The following is a 13,253-nucleotide window of genomic DNA, read 5'->3' as shown; positions in this document are numbered from 1 at the left end:
CTGTTACTCAGCAAAGACTTGTGTTTTTTTCTGATGAACTGCTATAGTTATTCCATTTGCAGCCTGCTTGTTGCCTCTGCATTTCTTCAGCTCTTCGCTGTCCCATTAAGTGGGCAAGTGAAGCAATTCCGTATGCATTTAGGAAGCTGGGCACATAATGCTACTAAATATATATTTAGGGTGAATTTTTTTTCTTTTTGGCAAGGTTTTGCCTGTACCCATTTCCTCTGCCCTATAACTTTGTGACCCAGCATGGTTAAGCTGGTCAAAAGATATCATTTGAAGGATGCTGATAACTGACTATTAAACAGAATACTTCTCATTCATGCTGCACAGTTCAACTACTGTCCTCCTTTCTTACAGGAAGATCTTGAATTGCAGAATTTAGCTTAGCACAGTTAGGTATTTTTTTCCAGTTCATGTGAGCCAGATGGAAGAGTGACTTTAGGAGGAGTTCTGAGCTTCTTTTCTGGCTCTCTTTATTGAATAGAACAACCCACTTATTGTCATTTTTTCAAAGGAATTGTTTAATCTTGCTAACAAAAACATACTCCGTGATAAAAGTGATAATGACTGAGAATTTCAAAGATCCCTAAGAAGTCAGAACACACGCACTACTTGATTCAGCCGGTGGCTAAAAGTGGAAAGGAAATTTACATCACTGCCATAGCATATGATTTCAGTACATTATCCAAGACTTAGTGTGATAAGGTCAGATCTGGCCTTGGATTTGAATGGCAGCTCCTGGAGTGAGTTTTATTCCAATGTAGCTCTGTAAACCATCCTGCTGACATCCTGTAACATATCCACAGGTGAGACAGATCTTTCTAAATGCCTGTATGGTCTGCAGTCCCTCTCGTGATTTTTCCAAGAAAGGACTTTATGAATTTCAATGTGTAGATTTTATTTGGGCAGCATCTTACCTTTGGAAAAAGACTGAGATCTACTGAGCTCATTTGAACATGCTTTTGTGTTTGGCCAGAGTTTTACTGTAAAATTTAAACTATAAGTCCAGGTAATTTAAAGCCTAGCATCTTCATGCAAGGCCTTTTAATAGAAGGAAGTATGGTGTCTCTTGGACTTTATAGGACGGGCTAGGAAATCTCATACTTGCAAGCCCACATGCAGTGAGCTGGGTAGTTATGTTCTGTTCTTTTTGCTGACCTATTTCAAGTCTACTCTGACCAGTCAGCATCACAGCACTCTCTTAACAAAGAAGATTATTCTACCTTTCTATGAGAGTGTGCAATTTGTGCTGAATTACTTATAAACTCCTTGTTTTATGGCATGGTGGCAGTTTCTCCAGGAAGCTGCCCAAAAGTGCCAGACACCCTTCAGTGTAGATCATAGAGTGCAAGGAGCAAAATTTGCTGTGCTTTGTTTGCAGAGCCAGCCAGCCCCTGAGGAGAGAAGCTTTTCTAGCAGTGGCCTTTTGCCATTTACTAATAGTTCAGCTATCTGTTGTCACAAGAAAAGCATCTGTTTGATTTACCAGTTTATATAACATAATAAGTCCTTAAATAAACCTCCGTCAAGTTGGCCCTGGGAACTCAAGCGGGTGTGCTTTTGCCAGCTCTGTCAGGAGACTGTCATTAGTCTTCTTTGGAAGGGCTGGAATGCCAAGGTGTCGAGACACAATAAGGCTGCAGTGAAAAATGAAAGCTGGGGCTGGTGTGTGGTCGTAGCTTCCAATTTTGTTTTGTTCCTATCCAATTTTTTTTTTTTTTAACACGTTGATAGTTGTTACTATAGTTGTTTTTTCTGAATTGAAGCATTCTGAGATTTCAATATCTGCTTAGCAAGAGGTGGTAATAGTTATTCTTCCAAGCCTTTGGCAAACTGATTTCTTATTTCTAAAGAGTTTGGTGTGAAGGTTTTGGGTTTGTTAGGCACAATCCTGAGCCTTAAATATCTTTTCCTATAAAGCCTAATTTCATACTTTTTATCCATGGAAGAAGTACTTCTAATCTTTCTCCATTTTTCTTTTTGCCACACTCTCGAATTCAAAATCCTTTCTGGGACTTGAGCATTTCAAACAACACGTTCCAGCTGTACTAATGTGATTCTTTCGCTAGCCTTGCCTTAGGGTGAGGAAAGCCACAACAGAGATTATGGTTTCTTGGCTTCCCTTGGGCTAAGGAACTTCAGAAATGTACTTGATGCTTTTCTGTTCGTCTTCAGAGCAGATGGTGCTGCAGAGCAGGTCTGAAGATAGTTCCTAAATGTTTAGGCCTAATTGCTTATTAAATTATATTCAAACCATTAATTTAGTTATGAAATACTTCTCTTCCCACGCTTGTTATGCTCTCGTGAGGGTTCTCATTTACAAAATCTTCTCACTTGAAGTGGTCTTACTTATACAGTGAGCTTCAAGGGTTTTTTTCCTGCTTCTGTTTAACAAAGATCCGTGGATCTCTGGCAGGATACGTGGATACCAGTGTCATATGTAGCATCTATTCCTGCTTTTGTGAGATTCAGGGAGACTGGATGAGATGTAGAGGGATAACAGAGAAGATAAAGTCCTTTAAACCTCTGTGTTGGATTCCAATCATAACATGGCAGAGTTGACAGTAATATATTTAGCTGAAGCCTGTTCACCTGGCTGTTGTGTGGGAAATCCTGAAATTCTTTTTTTCTGTACCAGCATCTGTCATTCTCTGTTTAGTCCTGCTTCTCTCTTGTCCTTATGTATTGCAGTGGTAGAAGAACTGAGAATTTCTGGGTATAGATGATCAGTTCTGTGTCTCCAGGCAATGACCCCACTTGTCCTTTCCTGCCGCTGTTGATAATATAGCTCTCAAAATGAGAGATTCATTATTAATCCAGGTGCTGAAGTCTGACTTCCTAGAGACAGTCTCATATATGATATTGCAGTACTCTCTGCATGCAAAATCTGAAGTATAAAATTAGATAGTAAGACATGGAGCTGATTCACATAATTGCTTGTAATCTTGCAGCAGCAATCAGTGTTGCTGTCTGTGTTGTCATTGTGTAGACTGCACAGCAGTTAAATAAAAACCAAAATCCCTCTACTCCTGTGATATGTGAATCATGCATCACTGCTTTTTCCTAGCCTGGAGTCTGGAGGCACAGGATACGTTTGACTTCTGTTCTGTTTTGCTTTCTAGGACAGATTTCTGCGTACACAAAGACGAGCCTTGTGACACTGTGGGTAAGTCAAAGAAGTAGGGGAGATTATTTTGATAGCCAACTTTATGCTGAGAGGAGCTTTTGGGGCAATCTTTCATTCTTTGATTTAATGTAATGCTGCGTTTACTATTCTGAATACCTCTGTGATGCAAATACAGATTAGTACGGGGTATGAACTATAAATAATCCTTTAAATACTAACCCTTCTTGGCACTGGAGGTCTCTGAGTTTAGGAAGTAATCTTAAGTAACCTTACGTTTTTGGAGCAGATGTAGAATTAGATAATTATTAGAGATTAAGAAATTGTCTGTTAGTATGTCTGTAATGTTCCTTCCAGTGCTCCCTCACCTCATTTCTCAAACAAGAATTTGCTAACTAATGAATGTATTTGTAGCTGTAAGAGCCGGTGTAATGCTCACAGATCAAACTGGCACGTAGACATAGAGAAGAATACCTCATTGTAGGAAAGCCAAGTTAAATCTTCTTTTCCACCTCCTGCTTCCTAACTGCCTTTAATCTTACCCAAGCCGTGGATTCACAGAGTCCTTACATCCTACACGATCCATCTATTTATTTATTCTACTTAGGAGCAGTAATCTTCACTGTATCTGTTCATCCGGTGTGTTTTTTTAATCTTGACAGTAGCAGCAGTGTGTGGAGGCATAACTCAACATCCTCTCTGTAATGATTACATTACTCTTTTTTTTTTTTACTTGCTTCAAAGTTGAACTGCCTGCTATCCCACGTACTGTGTGAACTTGGAGTGGATCCTGACTTTCAGCTGATCTTAAACTTCAGGGTCTGCAGAGGCACTTGGAGAACCAGGAGTCTCTACTAACAGCAGCAGGTGATGAGGGAGGTGGGGTATCCTCAGCAGGAGTTCTGGGGCTGCTTATAGAAGTCGCATTTCAGAATGCAGACCTTCCCTCTTTGCGTTATGGAGTCTGATCAGGTGAAAGGAAATAAAGAGCTGAAAAATGCTTACATTTTCTTTTTAAACATGAGCAAGCCTTATATGTTTAAATTTTCCAATGGGAATCCCTCACAGTGCATTTGTTCTTTGTCCAATTGAAAACACACTTCTACTACTACAGAGGAAGGTTTTTTGTGCTTGCATCTGAAGATGCCTGTGGTAAGATATAATATAAAGAAGAAGAAGAAAAGCTGATGGAAGATATATGCTGATCAAGGTCAGGGCTTTTTCCGTTTTTAAAGACAGTGTTGTTGAAGGTCTCTATTCAGGAGATGATGTAGACAGCATGATGAAGGAAATATTTTTATGACTTTTTTTTTCTGTTTGTAAACTACCCAAATACTTTCTTGTGCTGAGGTCTATGGGAAAAAGTGGAAGATCAGAGTGATAAAGATTAAACTTGTTAGATGCTATTTCTGGTGTAGTTTTTTGTAGACTTTGAGAAGATGGGTGTTCCAATAAGGGAAAACAGTTTGGTCTCTTTGCTCTCTTCAGTCTTACTTTTCTTCTGGCACTAGCAACTTCACTTCTGCATTTCCTGTGCCCCTGCTGTTTCTGTTGTTGGAGCCCAGAGACAGTGTCCAGATCAAGTCTTTCATCATAAGATACCTACTTAATTTTTTTTTTTAATACTGTTGAATTAAGTAAAAATTTTGATGACATCCATTTTCAAGCATTATTGCCTGTGCCCAAGTTGGTGAGCTACTGCAGATGTCTCACATCAACTACCTGCTTAGGCCCTTATCTCTGTGTTGCATATTTTGAAATGTTTCTTCACAACTCTAAGACTAGGAACTGTTCTGGTAGGCCTGCAGTCTGAATGAAGTCCACCCAAATTACGCTGTATGTTGATATTTCATCTGCCACTGCCTTGAGAAATAGCACTTATGCTTGGAGCCTGAAAGAAGATAACAATTCTTCTGGTTATCAGCTTGCTAAGGAGAAATGCAGTAGTGTGGTATGAAATTGGAGAATGGTGGATTTTTAGTGTTTCACATCCGGAAAAGGATTCATGTTTCATGTTTCTGAGTTCTTACACGAGTGAGATAGTATCAGATAATTAAAGGCCGCATGTCTAATGCACTGAGTCAATCATATTTGTGATTTGCATGGAGATCATTGACTCTGCTTTCAGTATAGCAGTGTTTTAAGTTCATTTCCATTGCTCACTCAAATACATGGGTGATATAATTAAATGGTTTTTTTCTGCTGCTGAAAGTTAGCCAATAGGTAATTTTTTTTTTATATATTACAGATGTTAGGCCAGAACAGAATTTGGCTTTATGTTGTTTATGTGTATCACAGCAGAGGAAGAATAAACCAAAGAATATACTTTTGTGGCATACCATCCATTTTAAAAAGCGTTTGGGGTTTGTAACGCTAAATTTTAATTGTGTGAAAGGTTTTCCAGTTTTCCTCTTTGATCAGAACAGGGAAAAATTATTTGTCATCACAAAGAAATTGGCTTTAATAGCCACCTCCATTCTGTGTCCTGCATATATGGATTAAATAAGTAACCATGTAGTGTGGAATTTTCTTCAGTTTATTATTAATGCAACAGTCAAAGTGAACTGATGCCCATTGGTGAGCAATACTAACTTTTAAAAAATTATGCTGATACTTCAGCCATCTCTATTGTTGCTGGGTGCTTAGTCCTCACTCCAGTACCACAGGCACTTCCAAATCAGCAAATGTACCTACAAGGGCAAGAAGCTATTCCAGAGAGTGACGTTACATTTGGTCTTGAAGACGGTGCTGAGATTACAGCAAAGTTCTGAAGAACTGCAACTTGCTTTCATTCCTGACCTTGCACTTCACTTTTGTATGTGAAGAACTGTCTCACCAGATGCGTGTGGTTTTTTTACCCTCTTATGGATAAAGCTGGCCATTGCAATGTGATGCATTGCTTCCCTTTAAAGGAAAAAGCACCTTCTTGGTGAGCAGGCCATCTCCTAAACTAGGAAACTGAAGCTGCTGCTCTGTATGAGGTGTAGAATCTGGACTCTAGAATAGTGATTTTTATTCCCAGCTCTGGCATTGGAGCTGTGTATGACATTTGGCAAGTCACTTATGTTTGGAATGCTTCTGTCTACCTCTATGAAATGGGGATTTTAGTGCAAAGCTACAAGAGATTGTATGGCTTAAGTAGTTCACGTATAAAACTATATGATGCATATATATAAAATGTACAGTGCAAATGTGAGTCAGCAATCTAATGTTGCTTTGTCATATACAGATTGTTAGATTATTTGCACTAAAGTTAGTCTATTTAAAGCATTGTAAGTATTTTGGGGGGGGAGACAGTGCTTTAATTTGTTTTCTTTATGTTGTGAGAAATATGTAAGCAGAATTCTTGGTGGCAATATTGAGGCTCAGCTGTTGTTTGGAAGTGGGATTATGAAATTTAAATGGTTTATAAGAGGTGTTCATTTGTGCTCAAAAAGATCCATATTGAAAAACCTGTCTGGAATCTTTGCTTGCTATGCAGACACAGAGAGAAAACAGCAGCAGGAGGTTTGTATTTGTATTCTGGCAGGGGCCTCTCTCTGAAACCAGTTGCTCTGGGGACTTGGTTCAAATTTTCTTGGCCCAGCTGCCAAGGTAGTGTGGAAGGTTACATAATGGCTGAAACAAGCTCAAAAATGGTGAAAATATGTAGGTATGTCTTTGTGGGGTGATACCCCACTGACTGTGTTAAGCAACAGAACCACATCTGTTTAAGGAATATTTTATTAATGCTTATTACCCCACTTGGTTTTGTGAGTAAGCTGTAAGAATGAATGAATTCCAAAAGGAGGGAGAGAGAAGGAAAACTCTACGCCTGCATGCAACACATTTGCCACAGTTGTGTTTCAGAAGTCTCAGTTGCTGGTACCTCTGATAGGCTCTGCGATTTGAGAGCAGGAGGTTTGCTTTGTGCAACATAACCTTGACACACACCAGTCAAAAAGTTTGCAGTCTGCTGCTGCTTCAGACTCATCTCTCGTGATGTGACTCCAACCAGGTCTGCTGTTTCCTGCAGAAAAATCTTTGTTCCAATTGAGCTGCCTCTAAGCCAGCCAAATTGAGAGTTTAATGTCTAGCTATTAATATCAAGCTGCAGCTTGGAGCCTTGCACGTTGTAAGGATCCAACCTTTCTGTGACATAAGCAGATTGAGAATGCCCCTTTCGTTCAATATTTCCACTGCTGGTGCCAAAAAAGCAGCTTTATGGTTAGTTAGGAATGATCCTGCATATTTCAAGGCAAAGCTTGGACTTGATTCCTCAGTGTACATGTTACCCCAGATCCAAGCTGAAGCTTCGTTGTATTCAGCTAATAGTAAAAGTAGGGGCAGTATGGAATTGGGAAATGGAAAATGAGAAAGTGTCTTAAATATCCTTAAATTGCCCTGGTTAAAAATGTCTTTACCTCTTCTGCAGTCACATATGCTTTCTGTGGCTTGATGCTGGGGAAAAGAAAGCAGAATACAGTGGATATACTGCAGACAGGCAGGCTTAGTTGAAGAAATCGCTGCCTGGAGAAAACCGAGCATCAGAGCAGAAGTGATTGAGAAACAGTTTTCCAAGCTGTTTCCACAAGTGAATCAGTGTGTTGTGAAAAGCAATCCCATCTCCTGACTGGCTTTAACTGAAGTGCTCCAAGGTAACTTATTAAAGGGGTCCTGGGGGTTAGAAATTCTTGTATAGTTTGTGTCCTGTATTTATTTACTTGCCTTTTCCAAGCATAGACTGATGTGTGTGGTTTTGGTTTTGCCAGTGTTGCTGCTTGGTAGCTGTGCAGATGATGTCCTTCTGCTGTCCCAGTGTGTTCATACTGTGGTCATTTCTTCCTTTCATGAGAAGTGCCATCGTGGAGAGCTGCATCCTGTGGGGCTATTGGCTAATTTTCCCTCCCTTAACAATTACACTCTGGTCTCTTCTTATGAGTACTGTAGCACAGAGTTTTTAAAATATGTCCAGGTTTTCCAAATCTGACATTTGGTCTACTCATCACTGTAGATTTCATCCTTTTGTATTGCATGTAGAGCACCTGAGAAAAGGACAGTGCATTTTTAGCTTTTCCTTGCTGATTTGCTTGTGCAGTTAGGTGGTTCCTGTTCTCAGCAGTAACACTTCTTATCAGTCCTGCCTATGCTCTGCGCTGTTCGTTTAAATCTTCCTCCCTGTGTAATATAGACTGCAGTCCCTTAACAGTGTCACAACAGAGAATTAATCCCTAAGGAAAGGGAAAAGACTAGTTGGTTTGCTGTGAGTGGAAAAAGAAAAGGAATTCTCACATTAAAAACATTTTCCATAGTGGTTCATGTTAAATGTTTCTGTATATTCCAGGGCGGGTTTTTATTTGATGCCAGAATAAATAGAAATACCTGCTGCTTAAAACAATTCATTAGAGAAGCAGTGCCTGGCTTTAGTAAAAGCCTTACTGAGACTGTCCTCCAGACCAGAATCGAATGCACTTCAGTGCATTAAAATGAACATATGGTCGGTTAAAATGTCCCTTGAAAGAATACTCTTTAGTTAATTTGATGTTTGTGAATGAGCGGGACCTCACAGCACTGCAGATTTTCCTATCAGTTGTGGCTGTGCATGGCAATGTAGAATTAGGCTGCTGGCTTTACGAAACCAAAAGGAGCCATGCTACAGTACAGTGGAAGACTTTTTCTCTTGCCTTCTGGTTGCTAAGGAATAAATACTCAGCTGCACAACTCAGACAGTGCAGAGCTGTGCTATTGGACATATTCATCACTACCATCTTTTGTGCCCCACCCTTCCCACAACACCCTTCCAATTTCTTTTCACCAGCTAGCAATCTCTCCTCCTCTTCTTCTGTTCTTAATAGAAATTTGTGTGCCAGTAGAGTTTAATATAAGATTTCATACATTTTAATAGAAACTCTGGGATGAACACAGCCACACAAGTAATCACAAATCCCTGCTAACGCAACCCTTGCTCTTCCTCGCTTCAGTGTGCTGTTTGTGCTTTTCCTTCTTGCTTGTTTTGGGGACACTGTTTCAGCAAGGCTGCTTTGCATGTGCACAGCTGTTCAGTCTCCAGTTGTGAGCCTCTGAAGGATAAATCTAGCTTCCATCAGACTCATTGCGTGAGTTTTTTCCTAGAGAGACTTGTGGCTTGGAGGTACCTGAGACGTCTTTCGAAAACCTGATGTCCTGAGCCTGGTGCTTCGTAGTTCCTGAAAATTAGCCGTCATCTCAATTAAGTTGTCTCTATTTGGGTGTTCAGAATCACTGAAAGTTTTTAAAATCTAATGAAGAAACAATAGTCTGCGAGAGCCAGAAAACAAAACCTAATAGAAACAAAAGTGAAACTGACCAGTCTGCTTTTGGAAGCAGCAAGTGGGAAATACAAACAAAGACCGTCTACAAACAATTTGTTTCCCTCTGTCCTGCCTGTAAAATAAATAAATAAAAAAGCTGGGCATGCCAATTTAAGCAGACCACGTATTTATTGTGAAATACATCAGCTTTCTAATTGATATATATGAAAGCTTATGATGTGTGCAGTGTATTTAGTTGAGTGAAGTGTTAATACTGTTTTGTAAAGACCTATTTTTCTCTCTTTGTTATGGAAAGTGAAACATTTGAATTTCGTTTGCCTTTGGGCTTGTTTTGCAGCTCAGTAGATTTGTTTAAGTTTGTCTTTATTCATTCCATGTTCTAATGGCCGTAGTGGATTCTTGGTCTCCTTAGATGAGAAGTAACTATGACAGAGAGATAGTAGCCAAACACCAGCAGCTTAGTTTGGATCCTTTATGTTCCCACCATACACAGAAAGTAGGTAAGTGATCAACCAGTCTGTTCTGTTCTTAAAATTAATTAAGCTGTTGGTGCTGTTTTCTGAATTTCTGGTTATATCAACCTTTTTCTTCATCTTCTCTCTGTTTTTTCATGTCTTGCAGAGGGAACAATTAGCTTATGTAATTAAAATAAATGAAAGCTTTTAGTGGAGAGAGAGTTGGTGACAGATCTTTCTGACCATTTGTCAGTTTCCCCCTTCCATATGTACGTAGCTCTGAAGCATCACAGATCCTCTCCTGCTCTCATGACTAATCCCCTTCCCTTGCCTTTTTCTTGAAGGTCTGTTTGTCTTTGGTGGTGCTTCAGTGCTCTTAGAAACTCTTGCTCAATTTTGTTCCTTCATCTTCTCTTTTGTTCAGCTGGGGCTGGACACTGAGAAGCTGCTCTCCTGGGAGAGGCCTGGATGGTCTGTCTTCCATCACGCTAACCACATGACTTGCCCACTGGGGTTGTGGAATTTCCCTACATTTGCTACACTTTGTTCTTCATAAACCTCCAGCAGTTCCTTATTAGCTCTCCTCCATACATCGTTTTCTTTTTGTAGCCCCAAAATGTATTTTCACTTTGTTTTCTAATTATTTTTGTGTCTGTCTTATTGTGACTCCTTGCAAAATTAATGCTGTATATTTAAGCTTATCTTTGCTCAAAAACTTCCCCTTCAGCCATGGTCTTGTTGATGGCTTATGGTAGTGTGTTTTTGCTAAATGCAGGACAACAACTGCCCAAAATGCTGTGGAAAGGAATAATATTATTCCTTAACCAGACAATGTATTTAAGAGTAAAATTGCTCCAGGCCGTCGCATCGCGTTGTCGTGCAAGGTGAATTGATTATTATTTGAATGGAAGATATCTTCAGAAAACTGACTAGTTGCAAGTATCGTGTTAAGATTCTTTCCTATCAGGAATGTAGGATTCCAAACCAAATCCTAACCTAAAGTCAAACTGGTGTGCACCTAAGTTCCCTTGATTAGATGGAGTATGTCGTGAGGGAAAATATTTGCCATGACTTTGTTGGTATTTATTCTGACTTTATCTTTTCATTTCACCTCCATGTCATAACTCACTTTATGTACCTAAATCATTGTGCAGTTCGATTGGTACAGGTGCAAACATGTACTGCATTCCACTCTAGGGCCATTTATGTCTGTGTGAAATTATATAGACGTGTACACAAAACACCTGGGAATTTTAGTCTCCTAGCTTGAAGGGAAGATATCTATGCAAGATTTCTCTTCCACACGTTCTCAACCCCCAACCCCTTCCTACATTTAGAGCTTTGACGTGCAATCACTGCAGGGAAAAGCTGTCTTGTTATTACTGTTTTAATTAACAGTTCCCAATGAATATATGTGACAGTAGCACAGTAATTTTCTTCCAGCGTGGAGTAAAAATAATCAAAACCTTAATTGAAAAAGAATGCTGCTTTTTCTTTTGTGCAACAGGCACTTCTCATATGTTGAATTCGTGTATAGGTGCAATGCTAGAACTGCTGAGTTACAGTTTTACCTCCTGGACAGTTTCTCTGCCTTGATTGTTTTCTAAATTAGAGATGATTTGTAGGATACTGCCTGAGGAACCAAGGCTTTTTCTTATGGCTGAATTCCATTTAATCATGACTTAAAGAAATCTCTGCTGTTTATCTCTGAAAGCAGTCTTTGTATTTGCAAACAGACAGGCTGAAGGCAGTAGTCTAATTGATGTCCAGCTAAGCACACACTGCCAAACAAATGTCAAGAAAAGCTCTGGAACTGCTCCTTGCTACTGTGTGTGAGAAGTTGAGAAGTCTTTGAGGCAAGCATGAGCAGAACAATTTTGGTATATTAGATCTGTAGACAGACAGCTTCTGTTTGTTGGGGTTTGTAGTATTTCTGCTGTTGTCCCTTACCTCTTCCATGTCAATGGAGATTTGCATATTGCAGCTTTACACGCTTTCTGCACTGCTTCATCAACTTCACACCCTAGCTCCATAACTTCCCGTTGCTGAAGATTTGTTCCTCTGGAGGATTATTGCAAGAATGAACATTTAAAAAATAAAATAATCTCTTCTGCTTTCATAGCTCATCTTGCTTCCTTCTTTCTCTTTTTTAAACATAAGGCTATAGAAGGAGAGATGTTTGTTTTCTACAGTGCCAAACCTCCTTGTCAGTACCTTATAAATAACCCATTGCTTGCTGTTGATATCTGTGCTAGAAATGCCAAGACAAGATTTTCCGCAGCAGAAAGCAGGCTTTTCTGCCATGACAACCATTCAGACAAAGTGAGCTAGGAAAACATGAGAGTCAGAAGAGTATTTGCCCATTGTTTCTTATCTGAAGACAGGGAACAGATTTTGCACATCCTGACTTTCAGTCCAGTGCCTTACCTGCTAATTCATGGCATCTCCCTGTTAATCAGACATTGTGGGTGTTTGTTTTTGTATATGGTGCTTTTCTTTAGTAAAATCCAAAGCTCTTCACTGAGAAGATCAGAATGGTTGTCCACACTGTATAGAGAAAAGGAAACCTTTAGATTTGAAGAGGCATGCTAAAGGAAAGAGCTGGCTGGGTGTACCCTACATCTCTTGAGTCTCAGACCTGGTCCCTCCGCTGGAAACAATGCTACCTCTTCTCAGGCTTTCCCAGTGTGAGCTTGGATTCTTTATGCAGCATCCGGTTCTTCTACAGACCAAAGGTTTGAGTTTTTTCTTTTTGTTGCCCACAGCTTTGTTTTTTACCTCTGTTCACACATTCCAGCCTGGTCAGTCAGCTGCAGACTGCAGTCAAGTACTGTTTAAGAAAGCATGGTGCATTTATAATTGAAAAACCTCCTGAAGTTTTTCTTCTCCCCCTGTCAGACATGGATGGCTTTTATCCAGTTGACTGCTTTTCAGTGCCTTTATCCTTTGCTGGCTTGAAAACATTTCAGATAGTTTCTATTGTTTTATAGACCCTGTAGCTAGAAAACCAGTCTGTGTAAAAACATCTGTATGTAGCTGTGCAATAGGCTACAGACGTGGGGTAGTAAGGCATGATTGCATTCATTGTAACGCTTGCTCCACTGAATAATCAGAAGCATTCCAGTTGCACACAGGATATGTAAGAGTAGAGGGAGGAAATGAAGGACAGTTGTGTACTGTACTTTTACATTTCTTTTGTTTTGCAGCTTCCAAGACTAAAATGTAATTTTGATAGCAGGTTTAAAAATGCAGAGATGAGATTTTACTGGTGATAACCAAGAAAGCTGCACTGGGAAGTCTGCATAAAACACAAGAAAAACATAGTTTGTTGGCCGCACCTCCCCCAGAGAAGGAAGTTTGACCTGCACTGATTTTTCA

The 13,253-nt window shown here is 39.7% G+C and overlaps 1 protein-coding gene across 2 annotated transcripts in view; it reads left to right on the top strand.

Annotated features, from left to right (window-relative positions):
* ADAMTS17 (ADAM metallopeptidase with thrombospondin type 1 motif 17) overlaps window positions 1–13,253 on the top strand; it is a 166,376-nt gene that overhangs the window by 35,755 nt on the left and 117,368 nt on the right. For both annotated transcript variants that reach the window (XM_085234376.1, XM_085234375.1), the window contains exon 7: window positions 3,129–3,172. In XM_085234376.1, the coding sequence (XP_085090502.1) occupies window positions 3,129–3,172 (44 nt within the window). The remainder of the gene's footprint in view (window positions 1–3,128; window positions 3,173–13,253) is intronic.

Source organism: Meleagris gallopavo, chromosome 12 (genome assembly GCF_905368555.1).
Source record: "Meleagris gallopavo chromosome 12, MGAL_WU_HG_1.1, whole genome shotgun sequence".
In the NCBI taxonomy this organism is placed as follows: domain Eukaryota; kingdom Metazoa; phylum Chordata; class Aves; order Galliformes; family Phasianidae; genus Meleagris; species Meleagris gallopavo.
Note: the sequence above shows the minus strand (reverse complement) of the source record. Positions and strands in the feature narration are given on the sequence as shown.